The sequence below is a fragment of the Manacus vitellinus genome, unplaced genomic scaffold, assembly GCF_001715985.3.
Source record: "Manacus vitellinus isolate BGI_N305 unplaced genomic scaffold, ASM171598v3 scaffold_31_pilon, whole genome shotgun sequence".
Taxonomy (NCBI): Eukaryota; Metazoa; Chordata; class Aves; order Passeriformes; family Pipridae; genus Manacus; species Manacus vitellinus.
This window is the reverse complement of record NW_021940379.1, coordinates 3271387-3291533: the sequence shown is the minus strand read 5'-3', so window position 1 is coordinate 3291533 and position 20147 is coordinate 3271387. Positions and strand designations below refer to the sequence as shown.

General features: G+C 44.6%; 1 protein-coding gene across 6 annotated transcripts in view; it reads right to left on the bottom strand.

Annotated features, from left to right (window-relative positions):
* Window positions 1-20147, bottom strand: part of KDM2B (lysine demethylase 2B) — a 116571-nt gene that overhangs the window by 24757 nt on the left and 71667 nt on the right. For all 6 annotated transcript variants that reach the window (XM_018076431.2, XM_018076428.2, XM_018076430.2 and 3 more), the window contains one exon: window positions 14814-14900. In XM_018076431.2, the coding sequence (XP_017931920.1) occupies window positions 14814-14900 (87 nt within the window). The remainder of the gene's footprint in view (window positions 1-14813; window positions 14901-20147) is intronic.

Sequence of the window (20147 nt, the reverse complement as noted above, 5' to 3'; positions counted from 1 at the left end):
GCACCAACACACAGATCCAAATGGAAAAGGCCTGACATGGGACAAAATTTAAGAAAAGGAAGGAGGCTGGGACATTTTAACAACCAGGTCTGGGCACAGAGCAGTGAACTGAGCAGCAGAACAGGCCTGCACATTCACACAATCCCCAGAACTAAGTAAAGGCTTAATAAAGTTACTCATCCAAACCTCGGCTTAGGTTCTTGGACTGACACTACACCAGGCCAGTGCAGCACATTAATGCCTCTCCCAAGGTTTCCACACCAGGTCTGCCATCCCAGGGGAGCACCCAAAGCACACCACAAGCACCCCATCCCCCAAACTCTCGGCCCTGCTTTCTATGTGTAATTCTGAAGCCAAACAACATAAAGTTATTAGAAACACGATGGGTTTGGAGGATAGACTCAACACCCGACCTACTAGAAACTTGTCTCTAAAAACAAAATATTAGGCTATTTTAAAGAGCAAAACACCTTGAGTTACAAACAAAACTATCAAGTTTATGTTCAAATTGCATACACATGTTTAATACTATTCCTGGTGCATTTTTAATTGCTTAGGCAGTTCTTAGAGAGTAAAATACGCAATCTAGAACATATGTTCTGGATTATTTTTCACAGATTACTTCATAAATTCGAAAAGTTTATTCTCTTCCCCCACAGGGGGAAAAAAAAGCCTTCAGAGAATAAACCCTGCAAGTATTAATAAAAGTTCTCTTTTCATTTCGGCACACATCCTTCTCTTTATTCTACATCCCTCGTCCCTGGGAATGGAAAGGAGGCTTTAGCTATAAATCAAACCAAGACAAGGTAACCAGGCTCAGCATCAAGACTCTCTCCCCAAGTCCCGCAGCCCTCTCAGCTATTTGAGTAATCTTAATAGGAAAAAAAAAAAAAAAAAGGAAGAAAAAAAGGGAAAAAAAATAACAATTCTGCTGAGGACAGGGCAGCCCCCGAGAGGCACAAACGCCCCGCTCCCGGCGCCGTTGGGGGCCTGGGAGGTGCCGAACTGCGGTGCCCGGGGCGCCGCCGGCGGGCGAGCCGAGCGCTCCGGGCCGGCCCCGCGGGAGCTCCGCGGCCCCGCCCGGCGCGGTTCTGGGCGGGCGGCGCTGCCCCGGGGCCGCTCCCGACCCCACTTGTTTCCCGTCCCCGCGGCGGCGCGGCGCTGCCCGGCCCGGCCTCCTCCCCTCCTTCCCGCTGCAAACTTCGCCGCCCGCCCAGACCTGCTCCGGGCCCAGCTCGGGCCCCGGCCCCCTCGGGCTCGCTCCGGACTCGAAGCCCTCTCGTCGCGCTCGCAACGATGGGCATGGCTCATGGTGCGCCAGGCGAGCCGAGCGACATGGGGAGCGGGCTGCTGCTGGCGGAGCCCCGCTCCCGCACACACACACACACATGCAGGAGGAGGAGGAGGAGGGAGGAAGGGGGCCGTGCATATTCATGCCAGGCACCAGAAGGGTGCCCTGCCGCACGCCCAATCGCGGCCGCTTCCACACGCCGGCCTCGGGACAGCGGGACCGCGCGCCGGGCACCGCGCCGAGCCCCACACGGCGGGCGGGGCTCGGCCGGGCGATCGCCCCCGCGGGAACGGGCCCCGCGGCCGTGGCGGGCCGGCGGGGCGGGCCGCGCGGCCGTGCTCCGAGCGCGCTGGGCGGGGAGGATGCGCGCCGCCCGCGGCGCTCGCGCTGCTCGGCTGCTCAGACAAAGGAGACGCGCACAGACACAGACACACGCACACACACACACACCCCCTGCACCGCGATACTGCGGCTCCCCGCCCGCCGCTCGGGCCGGGCCCGGAGCAGGGAGCCTCCATCCCTCGGGAGGAGGAAGGCACCGAGCAAACTTCGGGATTGCGAGCGGCAGAACCGGCGCTGGGATGAGATGGGATACGAGCCGACCCGGCTTGTGTTGCTGCTCGCGTCTGGCCTCGCGCTGCTCCCCGTGCGGGCACCCCCTCTTTCGCTTGCTCCCAAGGAACCATTTCCAGCCCCGCTCCGATCATCCTGACCCGCTGCTGGGGCTTTACAGTTAAATGCCCTCCCCGCAGCGTGACATGTTACACATCGGTCAGTCGGGGACCCGTTCTGGATCCAAAGGTCTCAGGGCCAGCACCTCAACATGGACACTGCCTTTGCCCTCCAGAGCCTGCAGCTGAGGGTCACAGGCCTGAATTTGAGTGCTGGAGAATTAAATTTCCCACTGGATTTATGGGCCTGCTTTCAGGGGAAATCCCGATTCCACTCAAGTTGTTAGGATTTTGCCTCCGGCTCCTACGCCCACAACACAGAATTAAACATGAGATTAAATATTTGCATGTGCTGAGCAACCAAGAAGCCATAAAGAAGCACATCTAATGGTCCTTGCATCAGGATTTTTGCCAAACTAGTTTCAGCTCAGTTCCCTGGTCTGAATTACCACATAGCATAAACAGTCCAGGTAGTTCAGGAGAAGAGGCAGCAACAGGCAGGAGCTGGCATGGAAGCAAACAGCAACACAGCCCTTGTGACACCAGCATCCACACTGAGACGGGTCACTCAAGTTTAAGTAATAAAATACAGTCAAACTTCAAACGTATTTACAGGCAACTGCTGATAAAGCCACGTGAATCGTGTGATTATGCCCCTTCCTTATTTTTAATATAGTAAATATCCATTCCTTGTTTGTACTCCTGTCCTCTTGCCAAGTCAAATTCAAATGATGGGTAGGTGATGGTATTCTCCCCATCCTGCTCATCCACCATGCCAGGAGCGAAGCATTTCTTTGCAGCACACAATGGGGCTCCCCAGAAGGCGATGGGGTGTGCTCAGCCCGTCTGCTCAGGTTTCTCTCTCCCCTCATTGTGTTCGTACACAACCAGGAGCAGGAGCAGACGAAAGCTGAGGCACGAAAGGCATGTGCCTAAGGCCTTGGCTTTCAGAATCACAAGGTAATATCAGAATCCAATGTTTTCTGGAGGAGAAAAGAAGGGGGGGATGCATGTCTCATGACAGGCCTACAAAGGAGAGCTTTTAACTGCGAAGCAAGGATAGCTGACACGACTACAGCCGTGATACACTTGGCCTCCAGCAGCGGCAGGAGAACAGGTGACATCCGGAAGGAAGACGCCTGGTCCCACACCTGCCCGTGGGCAGACCAAGTCTCCACTAGCCCAGTTCCATGTGTAACCTGGCTCACACTTGTTTGTCCCTCCGGCCTTTTGGCTCTGTAATCCCGACAGGAGAAAAAAATAACTTGTGACATCCCCCAAGGACAATCCAGCAGTCACACCACAGCGAAATGTCATTCACAGCAAATTAAATCATGACAGAGATCATCCTACTCCTCTCATCTGCGACACATCCTAGCTCTCCTGATGTTTGCACTGGCCTCTCCGGGCTGCAGCAGGTCCCCAAGTGTATCCTCGCCCCACAGCCAGCCCTGTGTGTCCAGGCTGCCACTTGCAGCAGCACCACAAGTGACAAATGAGCTCTAATTACGAAGCCTGCGTTAGGAGGGAAGACACACACATGCCAAGAAAATCCTGGAATGATTTCCAAACGCTAGGTAAACTTTGCTGAGATGGTGTTTAAAAAAAATGGGATAGGATATGATATAAAATAGCAAATTGGGAATCAGTGTGGGGGAAACAACGCAATAGAATAAACTTTTCTGATTATAATTGCTCTCAAAAAACCTCATCCTGTACAAGAGCAGCTAACCATTCAAAGGAATATTTAATACACAGAGAGAACTATTAAGAGAGCATTTTCCAGCTCAATTCTTTCAGCTTGTCTACACTAGAGAACACTAAATTACAACAAATAGTGAGCAACCCTTGTGTGAACAGCATCTAGTTGCCCAGCCTGGTGGAGTTTACAACAGCTTTGAACACAAAATAAGCAGCAGTGCCCCTAGTCCTGCCTGTAGTAGCAGAACTGTGTCCATACTTCAGCTTTGCGTGATGCAGTTCAGTAATAAATAACATCCTTAATTACCCTGCTGAATGAGCCGTAGTGAAAACTGCATGAAAACAGACAGTACCTTCTATTTTGAACTATTGCTTTGATTGCACCTCACCTGAAGTCATATATAAGTCTCATCAATATCATAATCTTCTCCACAGAAACCAATTATGTTGTCACAAACTGAGACAATAACCTCAAGCGAAGAATAAACAGCAGGAGCAGATGAGTGCCAAAGAACCAGATTTTATTCTCATGCAAATATCCTTAAGTAGTAAAACCAAGATGGGGGAGGACGACTACAACCCCTGTGCTGTACTCACTCACTCCTGAGCATCTCTTGTACCAACAGACTTTAGCTGTTGCTTCCAGTGCTAAACAGGATCTGTTTTCATATTACACACTGGAGTTTATGATTCACACTATGAAGCGAAATAAAGTTTTTTATGTGGCACAAACACACCTTTAATTTATCCTTCCCTTGAAACTTTTTATGCACCTTTACGGAATATTATATTTAGCTGGTATTAGAAAAAATATTTACATGGAAACAATCAGACAAACAACCTCAAACTGGTTTATTTGCAAGTCCTTGAAAAAAGATCTTGTGATTTAAGCTGCTGCAGCTTTCTGCAGGCCAGCACATATGTTTTTGAAAAGGAAACCCACTGAGATGTTTATGAATCACGATTATTGACCTGTATCAGAATAAGAGAGTTACCCAGTAGCTTTCTAAGGTTCATTGTTTTGGTGTAAGTGTCCATTCACATGAAATATGATCTTAACTGTTGGGCCTGGGCAAATTTCATGACACTTTTCTCAAGAGTTCTAACCAATATTTCAGTTGTATTCTCAACACTAGCAGTGACAGTCTGACAACCTAAATATCCATGATCTTACTACTTTCTGCTATCTGCTTCATCTGAACTATGACATAAGAGTTGTCATCAGATGCACTGAGTATCCATCACAATCTTGTCAATAAATGATCAACCATAGATCAAATAAAGCAACTCAAGATGAAATAATATTGATTGCTCCCTCCATGCCATGCCTACAGCTCATGCTTTCCTTAACCAGTATCCAGAGAAGCAAAGGCAGCAAGTGTTGTACAGCCTCCTCCTGAAGGATGACAACCATGGGTTATTCCAGGGCAGGAGAGGAGCAGCACCCAAAACAGGTGAGTAACACACTCACTCCATCTCCCATATACCTTAAAAACAGAACAACATATACCTTAAAAACAAAACAACCCCCCTCCAAACCCCAACACCCTGTCATCTTAGAAAAGTACTAAGACTGCAGAATGGTGAAACATGGACTCCATCTACCACACAAGACAGGCTCTTCTCTACAGGAAGAGCCGTGGCATGACTGGGACGATCCACTGGGAAATTAGGGAAATCCTGCCATGCTTCCTTCTCCCACAGAACCTGATGGCACAGAGTGTTTCCACAGCACAGCTTGTGTCTCCAAGAGCCATGTTCTGTCAGTAAATGCAAGAACTAGTGAAGGAGGTTCCTAAGAAGATAAGACCAGTGACTGCCGTGCTCTGGAGGAACATGCAAATAGATGTGGCTGAGAGAGTGGATTAACCGGAATACGTAACCTGCTTTGCTGCCAGTGGCTCAAAGTGCTCTGGCACACGGCACAGAACTCTGGGAGAGTCAGTTGTGTCCAACGTGTGGGCAGCAGCCTGAAAATCCAGAGACCAAACCCAAAGAGATGGTGAGCAAAGGAAAAGCTGAAGTGCAGTTTGCCTCACGAGGGCTCACTGTTGTCACCTACAAACTCGACTTGGATTTGTAGGGAAACATCCAGGACTAACAACCAAACCACACTAGGCTAAGACTCACAGCTGCTTTGCTTTTATTGGAATTTATCCATATATTTTATTTGTTGTCTTCAAAAAGGAGAGCACTCCTGTCCCTCTTCTATCTGGTCCAGTGCTTACAGGAAAGTCATGAAGTTGAAACAAGCCCTCATTTATATTCTCAGCAGAGTTTAATTTCAGTGTGCTGTGGAACTAAAGGAAGCCATCTTCTCGGGGACAGAACATACAATTCAATTTTGTTCTGAAAAGTGCACGCAGGATTAATGTCCATAATTGCACGGCACATACTGTGGGATGACAAACGCCTTCCCTGTTGCTCTGCCAATGTGCTTCGATCCAGAAACTAAACTATTAAGTTTCAGATACGTAACTCAAAGCTTGGATGGTTTTAATGTTGGGGTGGGGGAGAACACAAGGATGCTGGAATTCTTAAGCCAGGTTCAAACCTTAGTGTTTTGTCTGGTTTTGTTGGCCAAGGTAGGCAAGCTCCTGGGGATAAAATTTGAGATCTGTCAACTCATTTCACACATATTATCTATGACAAAGGTCTTAAGACTAAGGTAGTTCTCATCAGCACTTCTGCTGTCATGAAATAAAGAGAAAGCTGCTGCCATGAAAAATGGCAGTCAAGGCGTAGTTGGGAAAAATTTGTATTACTGAATATTCGTGCCTATGGAAGAAGAATGACAATGGGGAAGAAAACATAAATCTTCTTGTGTGATACGCGGAGCACAACAGTTGGAAAACAGAGATGTCTGTTCATTTTTTTTCCAATCCATTTAGATTTCTACTCAGAGTCAAAATGGCTCTAATTTACCTGTTTGATGTATTAATCACATAAAGGCATTGGTCAGATTTCAAAGCAAGTGGCTGAGAGCTGATAAGAAGTGAAAATATTAAGTCAAAGATGGAAGATTAAGAAGGTGCTCATTCAAGTCCTTGCTATTTATAATTACTCCCTGAAGGGACACAATATTTCAAGTACTGCCTCTTGAGGTGAGAAATAATCTGTCAAGTCACCAGGCAAAGCTTTTAGAAAAATACTGAGGCAACAGGCAGGAGCTCTTTCGTAAAATCACAGGAAGGGTTGGGTTGGAAGGGACCTTCTAGACTGTAGTTCCAGCCCCCCTGGGCACGTTATGTATGATACACATCCAGCAAACCCTGAAACTCCTCGGGTCTGCAGGAATTACCACAGAATGAATTTGTCTGGAGGACTAATGTTTGTAAGAGACTGAAACAGTGCTCAGAAAACTAAACAGGTCAGGCAAGGAGCTGCTTTCCTCGGCAGTGCTGCCCCGGGAAAGCAGACGCTTGACAGGAACTCCCAGAAGCTTCAACAGCTTTCCCTCCTTTGCACAGTGCCCCAAGTAGTCCTTGGTTCTGGTGCATCAGGTTTTTTTTCCTGCTCCCAAGTGTAGTCAGCAGGGAAAGGCCTTAGTTTCACAGGCACATAGTTACTGTGGGAAGTCCCCTAAAAAAAAATATCCCCCAAACCTCAACTATGTGCTTTTGTTTCTTAATAGATTTGTCAGGAGCCAGAACTGGGGTATCTTTCTGAATACATTTCAGCTCTCTCCTACCACATGGCATCTACTATCCTACAGTGTAAAAGAACACAAATTATTCAAAATTATTTAAATCACTGATTCCAATCAGTAAAGAGAAAAACAAATTTAAATTGATTTAAATCCTCATTTTCTTTTGTACTTAAGTTATTTTCTGGGAGAAAAGTAATTATTGGCATCTGATAACTACCAAGAAATGTCTGATTTGTAGTCGATTATAAACTTTATAATCAGGACTTTTTATCAACAAAAAGGATTCACAATACACACATGTTTGTATATGCAAATCTCCTTACAGACTACTGGCATTTAAAATTGTTGTTGACACCAAGCAGAGTTCAGGCTCTGCTGTGTGAGATCACTTCAAACACCTTTAAGCTGGTGCCTGCCAAGAATGAAATGTGACAGTTTAAATCCCCTTTCTGCTCCTGCCCCACTTGGAATGACTGATGGAAAACTTATTTGAATCTCAACCAGAAAAATACATCCTACAACAATTTACGTAGAATTGTTTTGCTCTCTATCTACCTATATCTTTTTTTATCCTTCCCAGATTTTTTTCCAACACTAGTTAGACTCAATTTTTACTTAAGTGCTAGTTTTTAATTGTCAATATTTGCTTTCTAATAAATTTGTATTCCCACAGGAAGTACCCTGAGTAGATCTCCAAGGACTGGTCTGTCCTAGGGAATTTGGCAGAGTTTTCCCACTGCTGCTATAAGGAATGTTGCTTTCCTGGTGGTAGCCCCCGGGCAGGCTCCTGAAGCTGATGCTGGTTTGATGTTGTGCCATTTCTACGTGCTCAGATCTGTTTCAGACACTGCTCTGGTTAAAACACTAATTGCTGTAACGAGTCCCTCACTGCTCCTGCTTCTCTGGGTGGAGCTGGCCCAGCGATAGCTATGGCAGGAATTCTTAGTAAGCAAGCAAGTAAAAACTGGAAGTACTTATTCAAAGGTTTTCAGGAATGTTCTTTGTCCACCTTGCACCTCTCCCCCTGAATTGAAGGAAAACCTGATGCAAAACGATGCTCAACACTTCTGAAAAATCACACTGGTTTCAAGTCAATCCAAACACTCCATTCTATGCTTTTCCCCCCTAATTTCTGCAAACAATCAAATTTATTGTGTCCACTGATTCTTAGTCCATTTACTTACTATTTCTTAAGTTTGATCTAATGCAAAATGTTGCATAAAATTGGAGCCATAATAAAGGAGCTCTGTTATTAAAAACTGGTAAATCTTCTCTTCCCAGCATTTTTAATGTGAAATACCATGAAAAAGGAAACAGGTTCCTTGCTGGAAAATGGCAGCAGACATGTGAAAGTGCACAAGGACATCTGTGGGCTCCATATCTGGAGATGGTGGCTAATCCAACTGCCTTTAACTATTTAAAATACAAGTTATTTCTAAGAATCTGCCACTCTTTTCACCACAGCTGTCTACTGGTTTCCTTGTGTGCTGTTTGGTTCAGACTCTGAACAATGATCAGAAATCTTATTTCCAGCTAAACCTATTTATGGCATGTTTATATTCCCTTCTTCCCATGCCAACATTGTCCATTAGCTTAAATAACTCTTTTCCTGCCCCGATGTTTACACTCCCTGAAGTACTTACACAACAATCATCTCCCCCTTCAACTTCACTGTGCCAGGCTGAACCAGGCATGTCCTCCTGGTCTCTGCTCTTAAACATCACATCTTGAATACCATATGTGGTTGTGGAATCCCAGATTCACCCTCACCTCAAAACTACCTGTAATGGAACTAGAATAGAGTGAGAAAAATACTCCAACAAATGATATGGTTTGTGTACCAGAAAAGATTGAACTTACTTGTGGTTTTCACCTTGGGAGTAGAGAAAAAAATACTGAGACACTGTAACAGGGACATAAAAAATCCTTGACAGCACAGAGATGAACAGAGACCTCATTCAAATTTCTCAAAATGCACGATACAGAGGGCATGAAGTGTATTTATGATATTAAAGGACACATCTGAAACAACATAAGGAAGTACTTATCTACACAGAGCTTTATTAAACCGCGGGGGACGCTGCCACAGGATGCTGTGGAGATCAAAAAGATCAACAGGTTCCACAAATTATTAGGTAAATTCACAGAGGGGAAAAAATTCTACCAGGGGACACTGAGCAGAAAAGATGAAGATACAATCTTCCAGCTTAACGGGGAAGATAAGCAGAGGGAAGAGCTCGGTATTCCTGCTTTGTTCCTACGCCTCTTTAAATTGCTGTGACTGAGCACCACCAAAACAGGACTTGGTGCTACCAGGACTGTGGGCTGATGGAGCACGACTTTCCACAGCCACAGTAATCAGCCTCTTCTCTGCCCCTCACAGATTATTCATACAGGTTATCCTTATTTTTCAGATCCATGGATGCAATCTGTAGAATTCTGCAAAAAGATTTCTAGTAAAAATAAAGGGGTAAAAACTAAACTGCTATAGGACAGAACTCACTAATGGCTGGAATCACATGCTGCCACCCCAGAAGGTCCCTTTCAATGCTGTGCCCACCCATGACCACCCCCCAACTCAAAAAAAGAACAGCAAAAAAACCAGCCTGAGGGATGTCTTTTTTTCCCCCCTCCCTCCAGATTATCACTTTTTCTGCCTGGTTTTCATGCCCTGATACAGAGCTATAAATGTTATTTATGTTGCCAATTGCAGGGAAGGGTGTGTTTAAAAAAAGCATAATCCAATTAAAATTTCAGTTTGTGGTCTTTACTAATTAATAGTACTCCTTTAACTAAGAACATTACCATTTCATTATTATACTTAAGTCTCTTCTCTTAAAATCAAGACGTAAAAATTACAAAGAGAAATGGTATGAACAGGCATCAGAGAAAAAGCCCCATATTACAGCATATTCTACCAGCTACTGAAAATTACAGCTCCATCTCCTGCTCACAGCCAGACCTGTATATATTTGGACACTCACTATCATTACAAATGCAGTGGCTTTAGGTTTGTGCCAGGTAAGAAAGATGAGAATCCAGCTCACAGTCTGCATTTCTAACTCTTCACAGAACAAGAGAGTCCAAACATATTTTAGTTCTTTACAGCTGCTCTTCATAGACAACTAAAGATCTTTATCACAATAAAAACAGAAGGCACTGCCACAGAGTGTAATTACATGCTGCTGGAGTTGACTGTTGTCCTCCAGAAATAGGAAATGGGTTGAAAAATGCTGTTTCTGCTTGGGCCACATTCTGAGTTCCTTAAATGAAATGCTATCCCTAATCTCTGGGAAGAAAAATGGGAGCTTTGGAATGCTGGCAAATCCTGAGAGTGGGCTTCTAGATTGGGCTTGGTGGTCGCCAGCTTCCTGCCCCAGTGATCAATCGGCCATGAGTCGCCACAGTGGAAGATCAGGTTTAGGCCCTGCCCTCTGTTCACACCATCCAAAAGTTCATGTCCCAGGGATGGGGGAGAAGTTAGTTAGGATGTTTTCTTACTCCTCTTTAGTTGCTTAAGAACCCAGTATTTCAAGGCATCATACTCTATGGAGCCCTTCCTTTCGGGCAGCAGACCACCATTACATGGCAGGATTCGGTCAAAGGCTGGACTTGATCCCACAGGTCTTTGCCAACCTTAATGATTGTAACCCCCCCCCAACAACACTGAGTCCTGCATTAAGAGGGGATATTCACTGCTGCACAGCCCCCAGCAAAGGAATGGGATCCACAGCTCCATCCGTGCTGGCAGCCAGATGGGAACATCTAGTCTGCTGCCCAGTCTGAAGGTCCATAAACTGTCAGTCAGCCATCAGGACAAGCAGGTTTCAAATATCCACTTGGTCCCAAAATGCTGATTCCTTGAACAGGCCTAATTAGGACCGTTGCACATACTCTAAGATCCCTGGCACTGGACTGTTTTCTCTTACTCTATAGCTGAAAGAAAAAGGCAGGTTCTTGCTTCTTCTGAAAGAGATTTTCAAAAAGGGGGAAAAAACTCCAAGGTGCCTAAAGGAATGTAATTATTATGGTAAATAATTATCGATAAATTAGAAGCACAAACGACTCAAAATAGCTCCATAAAGATAAGTAAATATGATCTGAAGAGGTGCCTATGAATCACACACCATGTCTCTATTACCATAAAATAATAATGGTTCACACACTTTACTGAAAAACTTTGCACTGAAGATGCCACAGATCTTTACAAACATTAATTTCACCTCCCAGCCCCCCAGATGGGAAGCCCCATCTCCATCTGGAAAAGCTCAGGGAGCAGCAACGTGCCATTCACCTCCTGCGACACCAGGTGCTGCAGCAGAGCTGGGAGCAGACGCAGACCCCGGCCTCCCATTTTGTGCACTAACCACAACATCATCAAATGTCACCCAGTTATTTCATCTCCTCACTAAACCATGGCTGATTATTACTTCTGTTTCTTTTCCCAGTGAGTAATTTCCTTTGTCAGGGCACTGCAGGATAACCACAGCCCTAAATGCCTTTGGAAAAGGTGCACAGGAGTGAGGCAGCACAGTGGGGCCACAGCACACAGATGGGCCTTCCCTGTCCTGAGTTAAATGTCCTGCCTGTTACACCTTATCCTCTGTGCAGTGGGATTTGAGGTGAATGGACACATTTCTTCCTTAAACCCAGCATGTCCCAGGCTTCAAGCAGCTGTTCTCTAGCACAGAGCTGTGCCTGCTGCTGGCACATCACACGAACAACATGTTACAGAAACTGTAACTCAGCTTTAAAGGAAAATATTATTTGCTGCTTCAAAAATCATTCAGACTATCAAAGGCACGTTCTTTCAAAAGCAAGTCAACATAACTAAGCTCACCCTTCCACAACTTGGGTTATTCACATAGTCACTCCCTGTCCCTGTTCCAGGGATCTTTGGCTTCAGTCAGAGTTCTCTCCCTCTGCTTTTCTCAGTACTTGTCTCTCTCCTAATCCTGCTCTCTCACCATTTCTAGTCTCTTCCCCTCCTTTCTTTACAGTCATTTCCATTTTCTTTGAAATGTTTTGGCATTTAATGCTGGCTTTATTCTTCCTTCTCCATCTGCTGCTCTTGTCTTTCTAAATCTCTTCTGGAGCCTTCTCTTAGGCAAAAGCAAGAACCATGTTTTCCCTTTATTGCCTCTTCTTTCTGGATTTCAGTTCCCTTCTTTTTCTTTATCTTGGAATCAGACAATCGCCCTCTCCCTGGAAGCCCCACAGGAGCTGGTACTGTGCTGTGTTGGATCTCTGCTCCCTTTGAACACAAGGATCTCAGGGAAGGCACTGTGAAGTATCTGCCATTTCTCCTATAAACTACAAAAGACTGCAGAAAGCAAAATTACTGGTAGGTTTTACTCCCCTGCCTTGTGCTTGTGGAATCTTCTGGCCATGGAGACTTGCTCCACCAGCTACAATTCACTTTTCAAGGGAGTTTCCCCCTCCCTATGGGTTTTTCTTCTCTGTAAAATCTTCAATTTAATTATCAGGGCTTACAGGGAACAAAGGAGAAATAACCAAGCTTAACTACTAACACTGCTTTTAGACAAATCTCCCCTACATTGTCTTGCCCACAGATTTTAATTTGGGACTCAAAGGCTCAACTCTAAGACATCTTTTCCCAGCCTGTTCACTTGGCCTCTGTTCCCAGGGAAGGAAATAGCTGCAACATGGAAGATGACAAGGACATTTGCCAATTAGAAGCACAACAACAAATTCCTCTTTGATAACACCAGCCCTATCTGCACGTGTACCTCTCAACCAAAATGTAAGACATAACATGAACTGATCACAGACCAAGCAAAGAAAATATGAAGAGAATGGTGAAAGGATTTCTTCTATTTTTTTTTTTATTTCCAAACTTCAACCTAAAGCTTGACTTTCTGTGAAAGTTTTCCTCTCATTTGTTATTAACTGATGTGTTTGTTTGTCATTGTCTTGGCACTGGAAATGATGCCTTCTAGAAGCTTCTGCTTTCAGAAAGGCCAAAGTTAAAAAACCCCTTGCAGCCAGCAAGCGGGATTTTGCAAAGAGGGATAAGTTTTAAGTCACAAAAATTACAAATCTTTTACAGTTGCAGTTATGTTGCCAGTACACAGAAATAAAATAGAATAAATGAAGCATTTATCAAGGATTCCAAAATAAAATGAACAAGAACATTAGCAAATGCCAAAGCTTATAAAAGCCTCAAAGCACCAAGATCCTCCCTTCCATCACAAGCTCAAAAGAAAGTCAGTTGTTTCTTGTTTTATTATAAAATAACCTTTCCTCTGGTCACAGAAATTTTGCTTTATTCAATGCGTAGATATACTGACTGAGGAATGAACAGCAGCCATCAAAACAGTGGAGAATTCCACACCTGTTTCTCAAGGTTCTCCACTGCTGTTTCTAAACAAATAAAATTTTTAAACACAGAGCATGTTCCCCTGGATTTATTAAAGGCTAAACGGGAAATATGTCTTTAACAAGATACAAGTTATCTGAAATGTGCTGAGCTAAAACCCAAAAAGAAACCAAGAAGGAACATGATGTGCTCATCCTGCCCCACTCTCCTCTGGCAGTTGCATGTTTATGGTCTCCCACTTCCCATCTGAAAACAGCAAATTCTCGTGGCTACATGTGGATTAGATGCAAAGCCAGGAGAAGTGCACCAGCACAGAAAGTGAGAACTGAGCAAATTATTTCCCCTGATAATTATTTGAAAGGTATCTGCAATGAAAACAACAACAGATTTTCACTTTGAAGCCTGATTTAAGCTGACCGACCCTTTCAGCATTTCTAAAGAAATAATGGATTATAAAACTAATTCAGTGAAAAATGAACGCAAAAATAGAAGCGATGAGACATCTTCTAAATAAGCAAAGCTGCTTTTACAGCATGCTGAATAACTGGAGTGTGGTAAACATACCACTGTTATAAATAACATCCAGCCTTTTGACATTATTCTTTAGTCAATTATTTCAAATTCTTTATAAGCATTAACAAAGCAAACCTCACCGTTGTCCTGCAAAGTGAAAATAATTACTCTGATATACAGGAGGAAAAATTAAGATATAAGGACAGAAAACAATCCTTCAAAGTTACAGTGGCACGTTGTACAGAGAATTCAGGAAGTCTCATAGTGTAAGGGAAAAACCATCCTCTCATTCAGAAGAAACTGTTCACTAAATGACTGGTTTGTAGCATTTACACACCATTTAATTTTACACAAAATGCATCCACATTTTTAGATTTCACCATAACTAGTAAATGACCAATGATCAAAGTTTTATACTGACAAGTAAGGCCCAAACAAATCCTTTTTAAATGGAAACTCTAATGATTTCTCCCTGCTGAGGCACTTTCTTGTTCTGCTTCAAGACCTAATCATAAACCCATTAAAAAATAACATTTTTTGTTAAAAATGCTAGAAACTGCCAATGGATCATAGACAGCACTTTGTCAGATTATAGATCAATAAACACCAGACCACAACAATAATTAGTAAGTAATTGTATCTCATTACCTTTGGGGTCTTCTTGGGCCAGCTGACCACAGGGACACCCGAAATGGCAAGATTTTGGTCATCATCAGCATGTTCCTTCAGTATATTCTGTTGCAAATGAAAAGGCCTTTATTAACCAGAGAAACAACTGGAGAGTGCAGAGACCTACAGAGGACAACACACTGCTCTGATGACAGACTGAGAAGATCTCTGCAAGTGACTTTTGCTTCCAAACTTCCAACTCACACTGAAACTCTCGCACCTGTCGTTAACATCCAAGATGTGAAACTTCTTGCAAAACAGGCGTCAAAATCATCCATCAACACCTCAGATGTTACAGACTTCTTTAACACTGGTGCATCCAAGACCAGTGTCTTACTACTATCACCTCTCTCTTTAAACTCCAGCTCACTAAATCCCAACCAAGCCCATGACTGACACCTTCTCTCCCGACCAAGTCTATAAAAGGCCCGAGAATCACCAAAGCTCTGCCACTGTTATTTCAGCAGTCACAGGACATCAGGTGTGTAGTTTAGAGCAATCCTCAGATGCCTGAGCATTCAGGTAAGCCAGGATATACAAGTGTGTCTGTAACCTTTCATCTTTTTGCACGTGACAATCCAAGAGCACTCTCATTCCCACAGCCCTTCCTTCCCCACTGACAGGCAGGCCAGAGCTGCTGGAATCCAGTTCCCTTTATGTGATCAGGTGAGGCATTCAGGTTCCTGGGTGTTCACTAGGAAAGGATCTGACTCCAGACAGTGCAGTATTAAGGGAAAAAAGATTGGTCTGCCCTCCCTTCCACCCCCACCAAACCCTTTTGCTTTGCTGCACTGTTCTAGAAATCTCGTGAGTGGGCTGCACTGGCTGACACAGCTCCCACTGTGAATCACTCCCATGACCAGTAACTCAACACAGAGGTGGTAAAACACTCTGTTTAAGTGTACTCAGTTGTGCAGCTGGGAACAGTCCATGCTCACTTCCCATGACTCCCTACGTGCTCACTAACTTAACTGCAAAGCTCTTCATCTGGTGGCTGAAAAAAGAAGAAAAGAAAACAAAAAACGAGTCGGAAGGAGGATTCTGCTGTGCTGCTGAAAACTGGAGCCCAAATCAGCACTAACAGGTTAAAGGCAAAAGAAAAAAATGCTCAGTAGAACAAACAAGAATTGCAGGTTGGAAATTGCCTCAACAGAATATTTAGGAGATAACCCCAATGAAGTTCAATGGTGCTGCTCCCAAGTATATGAAAAAAGCTTAATTAGCCAACAACAGGCACCAGGCTCTGTCAGTCCCCAGTGCAGAGCTCTAGTAATTAGAAATTTCACACACTATACAAAAAGAGCTTAAAATACAGTAATTGTTTTAATAGGAAGTGCACTTGAATTCATCTGTAATCATCCAACTAAAGCCCAGGGTACGATGGCATGTTCCAGTCCCCAAGAGCCTGCCTTTGGATGAGTGTCCCTGGGGCTGGCTTTCTCCCTGGAGCTCAGACAACCTGTCACACTCAGCCCAATTCCCCAGCCTGTGCTTAAACGAGAGCTGTGTTACTAATGAACAGCACAGCACCAGCACAGCACTGCTCCCTCAGACACATCACACCAGCGAGGCTGCTCTGGGCACTGCTTAGGCCGAAAGCAGCACCAGTGACCAAAATAAGCAATACCAGTACAAGCCCAGGTTATCAGCCTGGTGCTGGGGCTGCACTCAGGGGTTTGCAAAGGTCAGGAGTAAAACCCAGCTTGCCCCACCCTGATTGTGATGCAGAGTCTGTGTTGCACCTGCAGCCCTGTGCTCCTCCAGTGCCACACCCACCAACTCTCCCCTGTGGACTAATAAATGGCATATTAACTCTTGGGGGTTAAGTGAGCACCTCTTTACTCATTTATTTTGAGAGGGATCACTGCATTAACTGAACTGTGACCACATTCTGAAAGTTAGTTTTCCATCCTAAAAACAGAGAGGATTTTGTAATCTCATTGCAAAACCAAAAAATCTCCAGAACAAGGCAGCGCTTGAGAGCCATATAAACAAAGGACAAATTAATTCCCTTTTGATTTTGCTACTCTTAGATTTGAAAGCCTGTAAGACAGAAAACCTTAACGTTTCCACTAACGACTGTCAGAGACTCGGAGTTCAATAGAAAGCAGAGTATATTCCAAGAACTTGGCAAGGTAATGAAGGTTTCTTGTTATCATATGTATCACGTGAAAATATTATCCAAGGAGAAATGTAAAACTATGGCAGCTTATCATCTCAGGCAGCTGAAAACAACGGCTGTCTGCGCAGCAGAGCCACAGTTGCACTGACTGGAGCGTCAAGTGTCAGAGCACAACAGGCTGGAGGAGGCAGATTTTTGTTCACCTGCTTAAAAACAAGGGGAAAAAAAGAAGATAAAGAAAAGCCATGGGGCTCCAGTTAGAGAAACAACATGATGCTCCTCCAGCACACGGCGGCCCCATTCATTACACTTGAGGGCTGTGGTGACAACAGCAGGTATGGAGGAAAGAAGCTGATTAACTATGTAAGAATTCAGCTTAGCCATTAATTTCAAAAGCACAGCAAGGAACGACTCCCCTGAAATGCATTCAGTAGAGGGAGTTTTTTTTCCTGTCATCAGGATGAGAAAGGGGGTAAGATTTCTTGGCAAGAAAAAGTAAGAACATATTTCAGTAGATATCATCTGTCTTGCACAAGAATCTTCTCCTGCTGCCAAGGAGTTGCGGATATTTGACAAACTCTGTTCTTCAAACTGAGTTTCTTCTGCCCTAATGGACTTGCACAGGCCCTTCTGGAGAAGGGCAGCGTTTTTGCTTTGAAGTGGGGAAGGTCTGTGGCATTATGAGGAGGCAGATCTCACAATCCTGTGCCCCAACAGCACAAAGGAATTCCCATCCTGCTGGCAACACACAGAAACGTTGTGTGTGGAAATCAGAGGCTGCACATGGGCAAGGATCCCTGGCAGTGTGTTTAGTGTGGGCTGCACACTGCCACGATCAAAGGTCTGCTCAGCCCTACCTGCCCTGTGATGTGGGGTGCAAACTACACCAAGGAGTACGATGGTTACCTCTCCATTCTCTTCTCCATGCATGAGCCCACCCCAGCTGCATCTTTGATACACTGAAATACTGGCTGGTAGCTAAATATGAAGTGGAAAAGCCACATGATGAAACTCCTCCAATCCCCCAGGCCACCATGTAAGTACAATTACCTCTCAGTGACTTTTTTTCCTGCCTCTCTTTCTCATCCTACTCAAAAGTATCTCAGTAGGTACTTTTCTAACAGGTCGGCTGAGATTTAATTTTTAATTTGAGAGCTGGAGTTGTTGCACTACTTATACTTCATTTCAGGGCATGTATATTTGGCAAACAAGGTGTGACTGAGGCTGCACGTGCCTCCAACAGTATCAGCACCAGCAAGGATGTGAGGACAACGGCAGCAGTGACTTCTGGCTGCTCCCCCTGCCCACAACTGCAGTGCCATGCCCTCTGTCCTTCTGCAGAGGGGCCAGCTGAGCACTCCCAGGGAGGGAATCTTCATCTGTCCAGCCCTTTCCCCTCACATTCCTGCTCACACAGTGACTCCACAGACACTTGGATAGCGTGTGGCACCTCCTCAGCCGATGGCTCAGATGCATCTGCCATGGAGTGAACGCTGCTTTGGGAATCTCTGTGGAGGCCTCTGAGAAGCTCCTGTGGTGCTTAATGCAGGACTCAGGCGATGCAGTGCCAGCAGGGATTTAACTCCTCGTTTGAGCTCAGGGAAGGACTGACCTGCTCCCCAAGTCAGGCTGTTACACTCTGCCCAGAAGCCTCCTTGGTGCTGCTGCACTCCATCGATCACGGTGATAAATGGGTCCTCAATCTGCAGAGGCAGCAGTTGGCACTTCTGGATTGCTGTGTCCCCACCAGACAGCTGCAGTTAGTTTGGAGCTCAGATGATGTGCAAGGAATTTACACAGGCTTAGTTTAGTTTTCAGTCTCCCTTCTCATAAGGAAAATAAATTACTTTACTGCAAAAAGTCTCACCTACTTGACATTAAATAGCTGTAGTTGTATTTACCACTAAGAGCAGTAATCCAGTCACCCATCCTCTACTATATTCTGGCTCAGCTGGCAAAGCATGGATTCTTTGTGAGCTACCCCGATTAGTTCTGTGAAACTTCACATCACTGAATAAAATGGTTTCCTTTCTCCAGTTTAACTACCCATATCCTGTTTTCTGAAAACATTAATTATCTTCCTGAAGCACAAAGACAGACTTGAATGTCATACAGAAAAGTTCCAGAGTGTATTTCATTAAGAAATAAAAGTGCTACAATAAACACAGATTTATTTTCTTCAGGAAGAAACTTGTTTAAGACTTTCCAAGCAGACCAAGAGCTTTCAGACTTTGTCAGAGCATGTTCTTGCTATGCATTTGTTAAAAATAACTCTCAAATGGGTGCACTAAAAGGGTACTTTTAATAGGATGCATTATTAATACATCGCATGCCCAAAAGTTGAGTTGCCCATGAAATAAACCTTGTGAGTAAAGCCAAATACAGCCCCAGCATGGATCATCTGCACAGCCTCTGCAGGATTCCTACCTCCATTCAGTCCCACAGATGACTGATGCTCTGGCTATTCATCAGGGTGAGGTAAAGGGGCCAGGCTTTTGCTCACTCCACTGCTGATGCTATCAGCAAAACCCCCTCGTTATTATCTGTACAGCTTGGAAAACTAGTAGCAAAGTAAGAGGGAACATGATTCAGTGGTCAAGGAGATAAATACCATTCTGGAAAAATGGACTGTATTTCTTCCTCTGCCATTATGTCTCTATGTGGCACAGGGCAAAATCTTTTAAATCAAGTTTCCACGGGCAGTCATGAATTGTGTGTTCCTGCTCTTCCTTACTCCTGGCTTGGGATCTGGATGCTAAAGATCAGAACTTCTCTGCAGAAACGTTAAGCAATTACAGTTTCACTATAATTACCCTCATCTTTTGCAGGTATCATTGTTAAATAACACTCACTTTTCTGAAAATCCCATCTGTGGCACGAAAAGCCAGTAGCCAAAATTATGGTCACTTTTATCCTAATTTCTTTGCACTCCAGTTCCCTCCCTGTGATAACAGCAGCTCATCCATTACCACGTGGGAAGCACAGGATGAGGATTCCTGGGAACCCCAAGGGAACATTCCCTGTGTTCAGCTCAGGGGCTGAACAGAGGGATGTACCTGACACACACGGAAGAGCAAGGATGGAATGAAATACTGAACAGCTGCATCCTTACACCAAGGAACATGAGAATCCTGCAAGGACCATTATGCTGGATGTATGCTCAGGGGCTCAAATCTGTCACTTGGCAGCTC